This window comes from Harpia harpyja, chromosome 23 (genome assembly GCF_026419915.1).
Source record: "Harpia harpyja isolate bHarHar1 chromosome 23, bHarHar1 primary haplotype, whole genome shotgun sequence".
In the NCBI taxonomy this organism is placed as follows: Eukaryota; Metazoa; Chordata; class Aves; order Accipitriformes; family Accipitridae; genus Harpia; species Harpia harpyja.
The window spans coordinates 13,088,545-13,107,058 of NC_068962.1; the positions used below are offsets into that span (position 1 = coordinate 13,088,545).

Genomic DNA, 18,514 nt, shown 5'->3' on the forward strand with positions numbered 1-18,514 from the left:
TGAAGCCCCAGTTCCGCAAAATTGTGTGACTTATTTGGAATAGCTTTAGTGATGCTTCTCTCAAACAGGATGTGAATGAGGTTCTAGTCACAGTAATCAAGGAGTTCAGCCCCTAAACAATGTGGTCTTAGCTGGTGTTACCAGACTGAATTTCTTGTGAAATCTTTTACGTTCTGCTGTGTGTGGTTGGTCTCCTGAATCTATTACCTTGACCTCCTGCTTTCTTACTGTAATGCATACTCTGGCAGATTCCTTTCTGCAAGTCATTGTGTGTTTATTAAAACTCACCATTTCTGAAATGCTACTCCACCCACTATTTGTGGCTTGGGTAAATAGCATGTACTCCTTTCTGTGTGGGTTATAGCTTTATGAAAGCGCGGTACTGGGTTTGAAAGGCACAGCAGGGCTGATTACTGTGAAACTTCTCGAGCAAGTTCTCTTTCCGTGACAATCTCTGCAGAGCTGGCCTGCTTGAACCTGAAATGTGACCTTGAGAACTTCATAAGGGCTGAGATGAAAACTGTTGAAACCTGAGCAGTGCGCAAGCCTATTTACTTTGGGGTGGGAGGAGCTGGGGAGGAGTGTTAGCAAGTGAGGAGGTATAGCCAAGTACAGTTGCCAACAGGGCACTGGGAGCCTTGGTGTTCATTCATAACCGCTCTCAGGCGTGCCTCTGGAATTACTCCTCAGCTAAATTGCACTCGACTTGGAAATACCAGAGAACAGAAGAATATTTGGTGAAAGAAACTTGCTACTCTAAACTGCCAACACAACTTGGAGCCTCATGGTTCAGATGTCTTTTTTTCTGCATCAGATATTGGTGTCTGAAGGCAAGTATATCTTTAATACCCTTTTTGTTAAATAGGAGTAAAATGCTTTCACTTAAAGTCCATGTGCAAAAATCAGGTGTTGGATAAAATGCATTTATAGGTGTAATAGCGTAGCAGTTTCCTTTTTCTGTTTCCTGCATGCTGCGAAGAATGTGTGTATGCTGCATGTAGAGAATTATTTATGACCTTTTCTTTTGTTGGACTGGGGGGAGAATTCTACTGGAAAACATAGCGTTGTCAAGATGTCAGGGCAAATTATTGTCAGACTTGAAGGGCAAGTCTAAAAAGCTTCTGTCTTCTCTGCTACACCATCAGTTTTCCTTCTTCCTTCTCCCTTTAGCTTTCACAGAGTTTGGTTTTAAGAAGGTTTTGGGTTTTCCTTGTATACCTCTAAGGGGAAAAGGAATACTTTTTTAGTTTGCATCACTAGATACACTGTTGTATTATTGCATCAGTATCAGTTTGTATAATCTGTTCATTATTTTAAACTTATCCATATTAAAAGGATTATTATATTTAAAATTCCTCAGTTGGATAGTTCAGAATATATATGATTTGAGTTCAATTTTCATGCTTGGAATTCATACATGTGCAGTTCAGAGAGGTCTTATTTGATGAGCCTATGTTTTTTTCAGCTGTAAATATTTTTCAGTTGGAGAATTTTTTTAAAACTAAAAGCAGGCTTTGTCAAAAGCGTTCATGCGCTGTTGGAATTGCACGTGTCTTCTATTTGCCTTTGTTTTGGTATTCTGAGAGTAAAGTTTTGCCTCAGGCAATATCCTGGAAGAAGGTTTTAAGCATGGGACTATGGGGTTTTTTTGGCCAGCGTTTACTACTGAAGAAGCCCTGATTGAGTAGTTGATATGAGAAATGCATTCTGTACTTTAGAAACTGTATACAACAGATAAGTTTTCCTCCTCTAAAGAGATGTTCAACAGATTGACTGAGAATGAATTCTTTCCCTGCTCCCCCTACCCCACCACCCCCCGAGATAGATGAACTAAATATTTGTCATGGTTTTTTCGTCTTCATACTGATTTAGGTATTGTATAAAACAGAGAAACCAGGAGACTTTTTCTTCCTTTCAGTGCTTTAATGAAGTACTTAACTTTTGTTATGAGGAATCTTATTTTTTCATGTACAGATACGCAGTGGCACACACCTCATGCATTTAGGCTAGAGTGCAGATACTTTCCTGTTTATGCAGGCTCTTCAGCTGTGTCTGACTTCCACAGTTGGACTTGGCTGTAGTTCCATTTGTGAGTGTTTTGAAACCATGTAAATTTCCAAGCTGTCTGTGTTAGTGCATTTTCGAAGTATATCAATTATTAAGGCACTGGGAACTGGTATCAAAAGGATAGAATGCTTCCTGGGACATTAGTATCATTCATTAGGTGATCTTAGACTAATTCTGAATTTATCAGTAGGTTGACCTAATCTGTCTGAAATTATTTTCAGGGAGGGGAGAAGAGGAGAAAGGATTTTTTTTTTTTTTTTTTTTTTTTTTTTTTTTTCCTGTGTCTAATATGTGGTGGCTAATGAAGTGCACCTTTCCATTGTCATGTACAGAACATGCAAATATAAGTACTTCCAACTACTTTAAAAGTATGTCTGTGTCCTTTCAGGAATCAAATTTATTACAAGGAATTAAAAGGCTTTCTAAAAATCTTTGGGCACTAACTGTGTGGAGAGCAGAAACCCCTTTAATATTGCAGGCCGATGCTCAAGAGTTACAATAAACTTTAGCTTACAATCACACCACGGAGATGAATGCTTATTTTTATTAAATGTTGCAGATTCCTTTTGATCTAACAGCCTTTTGGTTGTGTGTCAGCTATCTCTCCGGCAACATATACTGCTTTGAAGTAGTTGAAGCAAATGAGCATGTATATACAAGTATTAGCAGGCATAATAAATCACAAGCTGTTGAAAAGGTGGAGAACTAATGAATTTTTACAGCCAAACCATGTAATTAACTGTTTTACCACTGCAGATTTAAGTGAAATATGAAGATGGCTTGGTGGTGGGGAAGGGAGATGGAGGAAGCTTCAATAAGGTTATTTTTTTTTTCTTTTCCCCCTCCTTTGTGGTGGTGAGACAGAGTCGTATTTTGGCAAAAGGCACAGAGTCTGCCCCTCCTATAATGCTGTGGAGTTAAAGCAGAAGGTACTTAGAATACCCATATAACAGCTTCCTTGGTTGGGAGATAGCCTCATAGAGGGGAAAAGTAACATTAACTGTATTGAAATTCTTAATTTTATCTACCCAAAGATTTCAGTTTCACTTCTAAATGGAGAAAAGGGCATAGGAAGGAGAAAGAGGTTTTTAATCTATTCTCATTTACAGTTTGGCTACATGAACAGTGTCAAGGGACCTGAGAGGACATGGAGAAAAATAAGGTGAAAACCTTCAGGACTACATTGTTTCCTGGAACCCCTGGATGTCTAGCCACTTTCTAGTAACACGAACATAACGTGGCAGAGAAGACTATGTTGTGGAAGAGCCCGCTAGGCTGGCAGTCATGCTCAGTAGTGGCTCCAGAACAGTGGCACAGCAGCTGGAGGCAGATGCAGACAAAGCGGTGTGGGTGGCTGGTGGTGGACCCTCCTGTTAGTCTGTATGACCCTGCCGTTCCGGTACAAGACATGGAAATGTCCTGATACCAGTGTCAGCAGAGTGTTCCTGGGCAGGGTCATTGCCCTGACTCTGAAAGCTGAGATAACAGACCCATTAACTGGGCAAGATAGGTCTGTAATGAGAGGATACAGTTCCTTCTGTGTGTAAGGGGAGTTTTTCTACTGTAGCTTTCTCTCGACTTTAATTAGAAATAAGAAAATGCATATTCTGAAGAGATTTGGACCAAGGTAGTTGCTCTGTTTTGTAGTTAAGCAGATAGATTTGGAGAAGTGATGTGGAGCTGTGTTTATTTAAAAAAAAAAAAAGAAAAAAGAAGAAGAAAAAAGTGGTGTTCTCCCTCCTTGCATTTCTTCCTCATTGGCCCACCATTCCACTCCTTAAGTTTTTCAGCTGCTCTTTCTGTTCTTTCTGGGACATCTGGACAAGGACTGCTTCAGCTGAGGGAAGTATGAGACACAGTAATGGATAAGTGGAGACAGGCCTGAATACATGATGTGCTCATCCAGTTTCTCCCCCTCCCTGTGCACAAGTGAATAGAGGTTTTTCACTTCTTGTACAAAAGAAGTGAAAGTTACGTATTGCATATAATGGTTTCTATTGATGGGTCATATTTGGTTTTTTCAGTTACATCTTTTTTCCTTGGCATGTATTGGGACATTAGTCTGTTAAGAGGCATGAAGAAATTCTAGTGATTCATAGGATGCTGGAAGCTACTATGTTTCATAATCAGAAAAATTATTTTCAGTGTTTTCTGTTATGTGTCTTAGTGTATGTATCTATAGGTACTAATGCACATACACTTTGCACAGTTAAAACCTTTCATAGGAGTTATAAAATACTTCAGTCTACTGTATTATCCTTAAGCCAATGTGAACTGAAATTACTGAGCCGCGAATAGTAAGTACACTTCTTTGCATAAGAGCTGGAGCAAACAGTATTATTTGAGGATTAATCAAATTCACACGACCATTGATTTAATTTGTGGGATGTGTTTCACTTTGTAAGAAGAGGAGACCTCTAGTATAGAGTAAGGGAGAATACAAGTTCTTATTTCAAGCCAATTTTTAGTGTCATATTTTTCTGCTTTCCAGCAAGCAAAGTAGGTTTCAAAACGTATTTTGTCAGAAATAAGGTGTGGTGGGAAAAACAGGATCAGCAGAGAAGCACCAGACGGGAAGGAGATTCCACGTGTGGAAGAGGGTGGCCATGCATGCTAGTTGTCAGGGCAAAGAAGCAGCTGATCTAATGAGCAGTGGATGAAGGAGGTTAGGGAGAGCTTATTTGACTTTATTCTCGTAGCTATCAGCAAGAGCAGTTTGGATCAGCTGATTTCTAGTCTTGAAGAACAATTTACTGGGATTTTTTTATGTTTGAAATTTAAGATCATTTTAAGTGTTTTATTCATTGCATAAAATATTTGGGGCATTAATAATAAAAAAAACTTTTTGTGGAGCTTATTTTGTGCAACTCTTCCAGGAGTCAGGCTGGTTTGTATATATAAATATGGCAGAGTCTTAGAGAAGAAAAAGCTGTCACCTCACCTTTTAAATAAAAATAAGAAATGAAGATGTAGAAGCCACGACAATCAGTTGATGAAAACTAGCTAGGTAAGTGCCTAAACAGGAAAGTTCAACATGGCTGCGTAACACAAAACATTGGCTCCCTTTTCAGATTCCTGTAGTGTACCACAATATCAAATAGGGAAGCCACATAGATCACAAGTTGTGCTTTGTGCAATATAAATCTGGGACTTGAAAGACTAACAGGAAAAAGAATAGATTTAAGGAATCCTTAAAACCTAAATAATCACCATTTTTGTGTGCTTAGAAAGCAGAGATGAGTAGGACCAAAACTGAGATGTAAAAAATGAGATGCAATGTATTTGTGGAAAAGAGGAGCTGAAGCAAAGCCATTCTGCTTTAAGTGTCCTAATGGGTTTGATGAGAGGAGTATAGTGTTGCTTGGCTTGCTGCTGATTTGGCAGCCTCTGTCTCTTCACTGCATTTCTCACATGTGCCCTTCGTTTGTTTCTTTTTTTTTTTTTCCTTTTGTATCTTACTCATCAGAATGTGAGGTAAAAGGCTGTTACTGCAACACTCTTGTTCCAAGCAGCTAATGCTAACCAGCTTTCACAGAGAACATAATCCTTACACAAACACGTTAACTCATGAAGGAAGAGGGTCCAGTGCGACGTAGGTTTTCTTCATGTGCTGGGATTTCATCTGTGTTTTCTCCAAGAGCTGATGGCCGAAAGCTTGTCCGGAATGCTTCATTTGGAGGATATAATGAACTCTCTCCTGCTTTACCAGGTTTGTTTTGGTCTTGCATTTCTTAAAATGTACAGAAGAGAATATAATTTCCACCTCAAATTTTTCAGTTTGAATGAAAGTAATGTACCGAGATGTTGGTAGAAATCAGAAATAATATTGCTTGTATGCATTTAGATAACAGCTCTTTGTAGTGGCAAGATTTGCAGATAGGCAAGTGAGCAAGTTAGCTTACACTGCAGCAAATCTCTCTTTAAAAGGCATTTGTGTATTTGGTACTGACTGGAATATTTGTTTTGGTTGTTTGGGCTTTTATGACTGAAGTTCTTTGATGTGGTTTAGAAACGCCTTCCTCCCTTGTACTTTCCACTCCCTCCGCAGACGATGGACTTGCTTTAAAATAGTAAGGTACAGCAGAAGCTTTTAATTTGGCTATAACTACTGAAGAATCTACGTGCTTGTCATCAGTGGTTTGACATAAAATGACAACATAGAATGAGTTAAGGCTAAAAGCATAGCCTTCCTAAACTCTGTAGTGCAAGGTTTTTAAGACATTTGACACCAGAAAGGACTTGAATCTCCTTTTGCTCAGATTTGCTGTCTCCTGAAAATCAATACTGGAATATTGAAATGAATTTCTAGTTTCATTGTCCATAACGTGCACTTCTGATATAGGTACCTGAATTTCAGCAGTTTGCTTCAGGAAACTTCGGTGCTTGAAAATACGTTACAAGGTCATCCCCTCCTGAAAGGGGACATTGTAGAAATTGTACATTCTTACCAGAATTACTCTGTATGTGTGATTTGTCTCGTGCATGCACACGTACATACTTTGTTGCGTAGTCCCATCAGGCCAGAATGCTGGGGGGGGGGGGGGGGGGGAATAGTTTTCACTTTTTATTGTATGCCTTCTGCAGAATGGCTCACTGGATTTGTAAGCCCTGGCTCTGAAGCCATGGAAAAGAGTTGGGGTGCAGAGCATAGGGGTGGCTGCAGGCTGGCAGTTAGGGAGCTCTCTGCATCGCTGGCTGGTGCTGGCTTGCAGAATCACTGGAGCAGCATGTTCAGCCTCAAGCGGGTGGGGGCAGTTGCTTGGGACACCATGTTCTATTAAACTTCATGTTTTATTCTATAACATTTCCTTTCACTCTGCTTCAGGAAATGATTAGCCTTCTACCAGGAATCTAACACTGAGTTTTATTCAAGCTGCTCAGGAAATAAAGATCTCAAAGCTTGAAAGAGTAGAGTTGGCAACTAGACAGATCCTCCCTACCTTTAAAATAAATGCGTGTAGTCTGGTGATTACTGAAACAAAAGGGATTCGTTTCCTATTCGCTTCCTTCCTGTATAGAATTCTACATTAAAGCTGATCACTGTCCATAAGTGGACAATGAATGACTTCTTAAAATGCAGAACAAATGGAAAACAGTTTTTAATGGGGGGGGGGGGGAATCAAGTATAAACATATAACTAAAAAATGTTTTGGAATCTTCCATATATCTGAAGAATTTAAACAATATTATTATGCTGGAAGGTATGCTCTTTCAGTTTGGTTTAAGCAGGCAGTAGTTATTGCCTGTCTAAAAGATACTCATGTATAGTTAGTGAGGACAATCTTTGGTTGTTATTGTTTATTTTATATGGTGTTTGCAAAAGAAAACATGACCGTGAGAAAATACAGAAAAGGACTTTGCTTCCTTTTCTGATTACTTCAGTTTCAAAATCCACGGAGGAATCTGAATTAGTTAATATGGGATTGTATTCTTAAAACTGTTTGTCAGCAAGCCTTTGAAAATCAGTCAGTTAAAAAGGCTATTGTCTCCTGTGTTCAATTCTTTAAAAAGTTTTTTCCATTTTTTTTCCTGCCGTGTTTATTATATAACACCAGTATTGATATATCTCACTAAGTATAGCTCATAGTTCTTCCAGAAGCATATAGTTTTTCAGCTCAATTATTTGTTCTTCACAACTGCACATGCACAGCAGTAATCAAATCAGGCTGTTCCTTGCTTTTCATTTGGAAGTCAGTAATATTGTTGCTTAGCTTGCTATTTGTGAATTTGTCATGCATTGCATTACTTTTTTAGTAGTTCTTCTGTTTGTTGGAAAACAGCCACCAGTGGATAGTAATTCTTTCTTTTTAGATAAAACAGATATGATATTAAAAAGCAACATGGTCTTTCTGATCTTTTCCTCGAGTATCATAATTGCACATAGTATTTGAGAGGTACAAAACCAGTATTTGAGATGAAGATGTTACATGGTTGGTTTTGGTTTTTCCCTTCCCTCAAGACTGATTGAAGGGACAGATTGCGGGTGCGACTTTAAAGAATACCTGTGTTATGCTTCAAAATTGAAATCTCTTAACAGTTTTGTTTTAAAATGTACTCTGCCACAGACTTTATCCTAAAGATTCGTTAACGCTAATCGTACAGTGTATATACTCCTCATTTTTTGTCGAAGGCAATGTTCTGGAGGATTTTTTTCTTTTGGTATTGACTGCGTATTCCAGCTCAGTCTCTAAAGAACTGCTGTTTCATTTTGTTTCATTGACATCTTGTGTGTATAGAGTTCTGGTTGTTCCAGTTGCATGCAGGTGTCAGGTTCTTGCATCTGTCTGAAAGCTCATCATGAGTTTTCACGTAGATTTCCACCTGCAAGTCTTGGAAGGACATGCTGAGTGCTCACGGTAGGAACGTACTAATGAACAGTTTTCCTTGGCTTCCAAGGTCATACCATGAACTGTGGCTGACTGCACTGGCATTGGGATCAGCTTTCAGAGCCCGTGGGGCCTGTGATGTTAAGACAAGGAAGGTCACACTAGGAGAAAGTCTGTTAAGACATAGTGTTGCTCTGAACACAATCCATGATGTCCAGAACTGCTTTAGAGGCTACAGTAGTGGAGCTTGTGTTTAAAAGAAAAATAACTCTTTTTAAATCTGCAGGTGTCTTAATACTGGGAGCTCAATCTGCAGCTCTGAAGGTTGATTCAAATGGCACTTGACCACTGTCTCCTAACTCTGAAAATTGCTTTCAGGTGTTATGTAGAAAATAATATACACATCCAAGAGACTTGATAGAGAGGAAGTTACAGAAAGAGACTGCATCTTCAACACCTGAATTTCTACATTGTGAAATGTGAGCTCAGGTTATCTTGTTAAAGAGTTCCTGACTGAATTACAGGATGGGAAACAGCAAGTAGGCTAAAATATTAAGCTCAAACCCACTGCTGATAAACACTGAAAAACTTGGAACACATTCTTCTTATTAGACCATGCCTCTAGCCCCTCATACCCTGGCAGTGTCTGCTCCAGCCACTGATTTGATGACTTTCTGTGGTGCAATGTGCAGTACCTCTGAGGTGAACAAAACTACAAAGAACAATAACTCAAAGCAACATTTAGAGGTGCAGCTTTCTTGGCTTTGCTATTATCTTTGTCAGAAATCCATAAAGAAATTTGTTCTTCGTAACTGGTAGCAGAAAGGGGGAAAACAGTATTTGTTATGGTTGATTCTCTGAATATAGTTGTTCTGTTGTTGTTGTTTCCTTGACCAAGTATTTCCACGACAAAATGTATATCATCCTCAGTTTGGGCCCATATATAGCTCTTTGTGATGTTTCAGTTCAAATTTCCTTGCAGGTATTAGTATCAAACTGTTCTTGTTAGAAGTGAGACTGCTTATGGTATTGAGGTCTCTCCATCTTAATAGAGGCTCCCTGGAAAACGTGCCCTTACAGTGGGTGAGGCTGTGTCTGGCTCAGCACCTGAATTACTATTTATTTTTTTAACATATGTTTTAGCATATGGGAAGAAAAGCCTTCTGTCTGTATTCTAAGTGAGCTTATCCCTTCTACAGAGAGGGGTGTTACAAATAGGATGGTGCGAGATAGGAAGCTGACTGGTTGAGTTTCCTCACAGACCGAGATGGAGCAGTGCAAGGTGTTCCAAGATCTGCAGCACCCTGACTTGGTTTCACTAGCAAACCCCTCAGACCGCCCTTTGCTGAGCGTTTGGGTAAGGAAGGGAACAGCGAGTGTGGTGGCACGTTTATGAAGCAGCAAGCACGCACACCTCTCGGGCTCAAGACACTGGAAGCAAGGAGGTGAAATTCATGGAAATGCGACTGAACTTTCGTCTTTGTGTCTGATTCTCTGGGACAGAGTAGTTCTTTCTGTTTTCATTTCTGCTTGGTGATACTGATGAAAAGCTTGTTTATGAAAGTAACAACATATGTTTGTTAGATAAGGATGTGTAAAGCCCTTAAAACTGTAGTGCTTTAGAAAGCAAGCTGTGAATTATAGCTTTTCGTTTGTAAGAACAATCCTGACTTGGCACTTTCTCGTTGATTTCCGTCACTAAGTCTTCTCTATGTGCCTATAAACAAATAAGTAAAAATGGGAAAGCCATTAGAAAATGCCTGCATTACATTTTCAGTGGAACTTGGTTCCTAATGAGGGATTTCTTTTGGGTATGGGGGTGAGGAGAAAACCTCATTACTACAGTTCTGGTGTGTGTTTGACTGCCTAAGACTGGCATCAAATCTAATAACTTCTCAGTGAGCCAAGGCAGGTCTGTCCTCTAAGGCTTGAAGCAACCTTTGTTTTGTTTCGGCACCTGATGACTGGTGCTGTAGAAAATGTGCTGTTGTATTTGGCGTTACATAGGAAAAGTGGCTTCTGGCCTCTGGATCTTGACATGCCTTTTTGGTTTTTTTCCAGATTCCCTAGTACTACAAGTCTTCTGCCTGTCTAGGCACTTCTTCCCTGGGGTCAAATAGTCTTCTGCATTATAGGGTTTTTTTTAGCTGAACAAACCTATCATGGATGTACTGTAAGAATTTCAAAAGGAAGGGTTTAATGAACTGTGCACAGAGGGGCTTCTGTAAAGACATGTAAAGGTTTCTTTAAAGGCACTGTAAAGTTTACTTTGTGTAAACATAAAATGAAATATCATTGTATTGCAGTATATAATTTTTAAAAAAACTGGTCTTAAAAAAGAATGTCTGCAAAAGGTAATACAAATAAACAAAAAAATCCCCCAAAACTGATTACCGGACCAAAGCTAAGAGGAATCTCAGATTTCTCATGTAACCTGAAGACCAACATAATGCCTCTATAAGTCAGTGAAACTTCCCAAGATGTGTATTTGTGATAGATGAATCAGTTCTGTCTTAGAGTTTCTAGGTATTGTAAGTTGTGGAAGGGTGAAAATACTGATTTAAAAAAAAAAAAAAAATCCTGCACTGAACAAACTACTCAACACTGCTATAGAGAGTTAATAAAAATTCTTTTAAAGCTCGTAGTTTCCCCACACATCCACACACTCCCCTTTAAAAATGTGAAGTCAAACTGTTTCTCTGATAAATCTCATTTTAGAGATCTGAGTACTGATTTCTGTTTCAAAGTTCGGAAGACCTTCAAAGGGAAGCCCAGAAGAGCTTTTGGTGTGTGTTTATACAATTTCTCTGCTGATGTAGTGCCCTCTGGTGGGTTGAAGCTCTAGGGTACCACTGTCAGAGCCACGCAAGGCTTTTCAGCTGCCTGGATTATTCCTGAAATTCATGTACGGCTTCATATTTATCTACCTTCTATCTGGAGGGCATGCAAATGATGGCATTTTTACTTACTCAGGTAAATGCAGTGTGCAATTTGTTTTATTCCTGTTTATAAAAGCTTTATGCTACCACCAGTCTCTTCAAAGAAAATGGATCACTGAGATGTTCTGTCTCATAACCAGAGTAGGTTATTTTTCCCTAAGAGGGTGCTAGGTTCTCAGTATATGTTCTGTAGCACATAGCAGCTGTGCAGCAGCACTAATGCCAGTTGTGACCCCTCTTTCCGTTGTCACACATATACTGGCTACAGCCCTTGTCTCACTTTGCTTTTTGGATACTGGGAAAGTGTGGGGTTTGTACTGAGTCACTCACAGAACATAAATGTGGGATTTTGACGACTGTTTTAACATAAAGCCTTGTAGTCACCCTTATGCAGCGTCAAGTTGAAAGTGTAAATTCAAGGCTAATGTAAGCAACCTTTTCCATTTTCTTGCAAAAAACTGACTGGCGATCTTAATCAGTGTTTTAGATTTGCTTTCATGTAGGTGGTATTTAACAATTATTTCTAGCTACAGAAATGAACAAACCAAAAAAGGTTCCATTTAGCATTCTGCTCTGTGCATGCATTTATGCAGATGGGGGAGAATGAGAAGATAAAAGGACAAAAGTTTGCACACTGTATTTACTATTTGTCAGCTTATTGGATCAGGTGCAGCACCATCCAAATAGAGTGGACTGTTCTCACCTCTTGGTATTAAATTAGTTTTTATTGTAGTAGCTGGTATGTTTTCAACTGGTGTGATGGACTGGTATGTATGCATTGTTTGAAAATCCAATTTTCTTGTGCTGTTTTATGCTAAACACAATTTGCAAATTTATTTCAAAGACTAGCTCATATAAAATGTTAATGTCTTCAAATCATTGGCAACAATGCTGTCTTTTCTTTAAGGTTTTGACAAAGGGAAGGATGATGTGTCACAAAGTAAAGAGGATACAGCACATTCTATGTCAAAAAGCAAGGTAAGGAAAGCAGCCTCCTAATCTGGCTTAAAAATGTCTGTGCAAGGGAGTTCTGTGTTTTTAATTAAATGCAAATGTATTTAACTTTCATTGTAGATAATCTTGAAGATTACTTTTCAGATTCAGCAACAGATAAACATTAAAGGGAATTTCTTAATATAATTCTCAGGATGACATCATGTGAAAATCTACAGTTCAAATTAGTGAAAATGAAACGTGGAGTCTTCTCACTGTCATCTTGGGGTGGGATGTTGCCTTGCCAAATGTAACGATGGGTGGTAGCCAACTCTTGCTACAGAACACAATTTAAAATCCTTTTAAGCTGTGGGTGAGGATGCTGTTCACTGAGCTGTAGCAAATCTTCTTATAAGAATGTTAAGGAAACTGTAATTGGAGCAGGTTTAGTTTAATGGTTTAAATTGCCAGAGTAAAACACAGTTAAGTGTAATCTGTTGTCCTGTCTGTTGCAAGGGCTTCTGTACCTCAGAATTCAAGTACAAAGGCCCATTTCGTTGAGGCAATGAGTGTGCAAAGGAAAGCATACTCAGTAGAAAATTAAACTAGATATAATTGCTATGCATGTTTATGCTTTCTGGTCGTCTTGATAATAGAAGTGAAAAAGGCAGGAGCCAGGCAAATTCATAATCATCATTGTGTAGTCCCAAGATGGAAGAGGCTCCCTGAGATGCAGTGAAAACTGAGAACATCCAAAGTGGAGTTGGGAGATGGACACAGCAGTCACCAAAACCATAGCATCTTGGGGTGCCTAAACTTTAAAAAGGAAGAAAACATGAACTACCTGAGCAACTAGAAAGACTCTTTTTATGTAGTGATCCCAGGTCTTTTCTCTCCAGAGCTGTGTTTTGTTTTGATCACAATTACTTACACGAATAGTTTGCAATAGCATTCTTTCTCAGAATAAAATGTTCTTTTCTGATGGTATTGAAATAGTAGGCACATGATGAGGGACTTGTGTAAAAAGTCCTTGTACCGTCTGCGCTAGTGTCTACAATGTAGAAAAATCTACCATAGCTATCTTTTCCTTTCCTAAATCCTTTATAATTTGTAGGTTACAATTACAGAAGCTGACATTGTATAGCCACTCTGATGCAAACTTCTTTATTTGTTGGCCTATTATAACTTTTAAAGTGCGTGAACATTTTGGTCAGCAAAAGTGCCTGGCATGTCAATGCGCTGAATTTTTACTTAGTGATTTCTATGTATTTAGAGTGTGGAATTCCAGGAAAAAAATATTTTCAATTGGGTGTGTCACAAAACAGGCATGTCTCTTTCTCTTCAAGACATTAAAGAGAAGAGGGACGGACTGCATTTTGCAGAGGGGGAGGTTGTGTATGATTTGATCGCTGAGTGGAGTAGCTAAGTTCACTTGTTTTTCTTATTTAGGCATTGCTACAGGGTAGAGTTTAAAGGCTTTAAATTACGCAGTTGTGTGGGTTTCTATTTTCTGCTAGGACGTCCACTGTTTTTTACAGAGGCAAATGTGGTAACAGACACTTAAACAGATTGTCAGGGCACAGCAAGCGTGGGCTGCTCTGTAGGGGAAGGCGAGGACCTGATCTTGAACACAACTAGCTCCCAAGGGAAATGGGGGGGTGCCTGCTTCTTGCCGCTTTCGCGCCCAGCTCTTTCCATAGCGCTCTGCTGCAAGGTTGGCACTGCAGTCTGTCAGAGCTGGCCCTGGGCACGGGCAGCTGCACCCCTAGGAGACAGAGGGATTGCACTGGAGGCCTTGACAAACTTTTCTGTGATATTTCATGTGTCAGAGCCTTAAAGAGAAACATTAAAGAGATATTGAAGGAAATCAAAGCGACTTAAAGATTATAGTAGCATTTCCCTGCTTCAGTGGTGTCATCAGAATTGCACTGGGGTGAGCAGGTTAGTTTCTGCAGCTGAAGCTGCAGTTTTGTGGTGTGTAGCTAAGCATTTCAAGCTGTTGGTGTCTTACATCTGACTTGGAATGACAAAAATTTGCATCTTTCAGCTTTACTGCATCCTAGAGCCCCGCTTGTCAGGGAGATCAAGGAAGCATACTTTACCATCCAGCTTGCTTCTGATCAAAATACTTACGTTGGTCCAGAAACCTCTAAATCATTTTTGACTTGGACATCAATGCTGTCTCTTTTAACTTGGATTTATTTCAGACTCTATTAATCATTTATCTTTGACTATCCAATTTGTTTTTTCTCTTCCTTATATTTATTTTTCTTGGTTCTTGTCTTTCTAGGATCTTAAGTCTTTGTGTGCTTTGCTGTTACTTTTGCTTGTGTCTTTCTACTATCAAAGATGAGACCAGTATTCCTACTTCTCCTAATACATATTTTTCTTCATCCCTGTTTTTGCAATTACTGCATGTGGGGCTTGATAAGACTAGTGGTTCCTTTATAACCCACAAATAAACTTCAGGCTAACAGAAAATGGTAACTGTCTGTCACAGCTGTGGAGGTGAAGTAGCAGCCCTTCTTTCTAAGTAAGGATGGAAAAGCAGTGATTAGACTTGCCCAGAATCTGGTACTGAATGTACCTCGCTGGGACTTGCAGTAGTTTCTCTTAAAATGTTTTCTTCTTTTAAATTTTGATCCTATCCACTTTGTGTGGATCTAACACTGAGAAAGTTACTAGCTTAAAAATCTACCAATCACTGATCTGTCTCATAATCCGTTGGACAGGTAAATACGGACCTTTACTCAGTGTCATATGAGTGAGCTTTAAAACTGAGATGCTGAGAAAATGAGTTTTTGTAACCTGTGATACTTACTGGTTTGGGGCTTTTATATGCATGACCTTTAGATTGCATTAGCTTTCTGTTAGCGAGCAACTAGAATATTTATGAGTGTTTTGCTTAAGTTGCTCCATTATAGCTTGCATAACGAGTTCATTACCTCTTCTTATGTGACAGTGATAAGCATTTTTCCCTCTTCTGTTATTACATTTAAAGTACTGTATTTCCTTTAACTTCTAGACAGAGGAATTAAATTTCAAGTTGTATGCCTGTCTTAAAGCTAAATTTCGAGTGTTAAGAACATATCTTTAATACAAAATGAAGAGGCTTCCTTCATTTTTCCAAGATGTATATATCGAAGTTAGAGAACGTTTACTTATCATTGAAATGATTTTGAGGTAAAATTACTTTTTGCCAGTTATTGCACATATCTTTTTGACACTAGCTAAGTAGACTCCTGTAAAGTCTTAGTTCTGAATTAAAGGCGTCAAAGTGGGATCAAAGTTAAATTGCTTTGTTCCACTTGTAAATCTTTCATTTTTATTTCTTTGGTTTGAGCAACTTTTGTGTTAAGAAAAATAGTGCTCAAGTGCACTGTTTTTATTATTGCAGTAAGTTTTCTCAAAACTTGCATATTTTTTTACTCTCATTCTATAGTATTCCAAAATAGAAATTTGGTGAATAGACTTTGCATTGTAGCGTAAGATTTGAAATGGCTAGTCAGAAGTGTTGAACAGCTTGAGAAGCAGTTTGCATAAACTGTCCTTGAATTTACCCAGTTTAGAAGGTTACATTGATTTTTCTTCCTTCCCTTTTTTTTTTTTTTTTTTTTGACTAGGCAAGAACTTTGGGTCCATCAGGCTTATATTTCAGCGCACAAAGAAATGCAACTCTCTGTAATTTATCTGAAGTTTATGTATATACCTACTCAGTGTTCTCTGACTTGCAGTAGGAATGATAACCCTGTGATAGATTCCTTTTTATTAAGAGCTCTGTATCCCAAGGCGAATATTTGGTGGCTCTAATTCCCTTTCAACTAGTAGGCAACAGATGCCAAAGAATAAACTTTGAACCTTACAAGATGTGGGGAGAGGCAGGAGGGAGAAATCACGTGGTGCTGAGGCAGCATATTGTCCTGCCATGAACAAGGACTTGGGTTTCATGAACAAACCTGAGTCTCGTTCCCCTGTCTATTGCCACTGTGAGCTTCTCGAAGATGACTTGCGAAGTAATCAGAGCGTGGGATTAGGGAGGAAGGAGCAGAACGAGTGGCATTAGTGGTCAGTTGTACTCTGATGATTTATAGAGCACTGAATTCTGGATTGAAGAGGCTGTATTTTCCTTCATGGGTCACGGGGTAAGTGCCTCTATAGCAATCCATTTGGAGGAGCTAAGTTACGAATGAAGACGTTGGGATTCATATGTGTTGGGAACGACTCCTGTTTTTAAACACCAGGATCCTCCTAAAACTTTCTCTTGGCTAAAATAATGCCTAACTAGTCAAGACTGTGACATATCAAGTAACAGGCTACATAGGCTAAATATTTACTGTATATAGTTTAGCTTTTTCTGGAGGAATCTGACTTCTTTCCCATAAAACACTTATGAAAAAAGACTCCATAAATAGGTGGTGAACAGCTCTTGATACAAGTTGTGGTTTGTTGTTTCTGTTGTTGGTTTTGGGGGGGGGGTTGTTTGTTTTTTGTTTGGGGTTTTTTTTTTTTTTGAAGTGGGTGAAACAGTAGAGGAGTAGGAATGGGAACCTTACAAACATAACTGTGCACTTCAAACACTTTCTAAACTGCCTGCAACAGTAATATATCCTTGTATCTATCATCATCATTTATTTATTATGTGCTTTGTGAATTCCAGTCTGAATCCAAGCTTTTCAATGGCTCTGAGAAGGACATATCTTTATCTTCAAGCAAACTTACAAAAAAAGAATCTCTCAAGGTGAATTAATTTCCTACTAACTCCTCATGGACTATAAATGCATTCACATAGTTTTACCATATTCTCTAATGAGAAGACAAAAATACCAAGTAGTGATGAGACCTATGGAATATTTAAGTATTGTGAGAAGTTGTGGTGTTGATTCTCTTCAAATCTTATTGTACTGTTTCTTGAGTATGGGCTTCTATAATGCAGGCTTTAAGATGGCACAAGATTATAGGATAACTCAGAAGATTATAAGATTGGCAGGGATCTCAGGACATCTACATGCAATGAAATGATGAATTGAATTATCAAAGTTACAATTTGCATGCAGTACCTGTGTTTTTTCTACTGCCTTCTTCCCACTGTGTTTTAACAAGACCAAACTCCACTGTTTGGCAGATGTCATGTCAGGAGAAACATAAAATTATTTGCCTCTAAAAGAGGGAGATACATCGCTGCGAATTTCTACTGGGAGGGGGATAATTGGTGGGTAAAGACTACTGATCAGATAATGTATCTGTAAATCTGAATGTAGCCTAAATTTGGTTTTGTACTTTACACCAGGAAAGGAAGGGGCGGAGGGGGTTGGTTTGGTTGGTTGGTTTTCCCTCTGTGTTTCTAACAGGAGTTTCAAAGTCCTCGGTCTTAAAAGCAAATAGCAGAAGAATCTGAAATTGGTTATGTCATAGCTGCTCTTGAAACAGAGCATGAAATAGTTGTTCGCACCTTGAAGTCAAATGCTGTGTTTTAAAGCTACTTCTCTGTATCTGTATTGCAAATTGAGTTTAGCTGGTTTTTCCTCAGCTTGTATTGATAGATGTCTTTGTGTGCTCTGATTACTGACTTATGGCTGTGACATTGTAAGTATTTTTATTATTATTTACAGGTTCAAAAGAAAAATTACAGAGAAGAAAAGAAGAGAGCTACGAAAGAATTACTTAGCACTATCACAGACCCATCAGTTATTGTTATGGCTGACTGGTTGAAGGTCAGAATCCAAGTGTGCAACTTGACTTGAAGATGTAGCAGCTGCTTACTGCTTTCTGACCAGAATAGAAAAGGCTCAATCTTTTACTTGCTGTTAATTTTTTTCTACAAGCACAGCAGCCACTAATTGCATCCCAGGGTCAATCCTAGGGGAGTAATAGAGAAACCTAGCTCCCACTTACTGTAGTCACCATAGTCACATGCATCTTATGTGTATAGCCATTAACTTCAGATGAGTTGGCTTTACAATTCTTATTTTGTCCTTTTTATTTTACACTTTGAATTGAAGCTCTGTTACATCTGTAACAATAGTGAAAATGGTTCAGTCAGATATTTGAATACGGATTTCTTTGTGTATTTCTGGTAATTTTCCTTTCCTTTCTTAAGAACTAACTGTCATCTAATACTGGTACAAAAGGTGAGGAATTGATTTCTCAAAGATAGTAGTCAGTGTCATCAACAGTAGTGCAGTTTCTATATTTGTATATAATTCCTTAAATTTGTAAATATATTCCTTGGAAATTGTACAAGAAAAAAGA

At 38.6% G+C, this 18,514-nt stretch overlaps 1 protein-coding gene across 10 annotated transcripts in view; it reads left to right on the plus strand.

The window, feature by feature from the left end:
• The window catches only part of OSBPL8 (oxysterol binding protein like 8), a 95,976-nt gene that overhangs the window by 51,334 nt on the left and 26,128 nt on the right, over positions 1-18,514 (plus strand). For 9 of the 10 annotated variants that reach the window (XM_052774297.1, XM_052774301.1, XM_052774299.1 and 6 more), the window contains 3 exons: positions 12,240-12,310; positions 16,923-17,003; positions 17,875-17,976. In XM_052774297.1, coding sequence (XP_052630257.1) covers positions 12,240-12,310; positions 16,923-17,003; positions 17,875-17,976 — 254 coding nt within the window. Of the gene's footprint in view, positions 1-5,533; positions 5,777-12,239; positions 12,311-16,922; positions 17,004-17,874; positions 17,977-18,514 lie in introns of all 10 variants that reach the window. The other variant, XM_052774303.1, reaches the window with a different exon arrangement.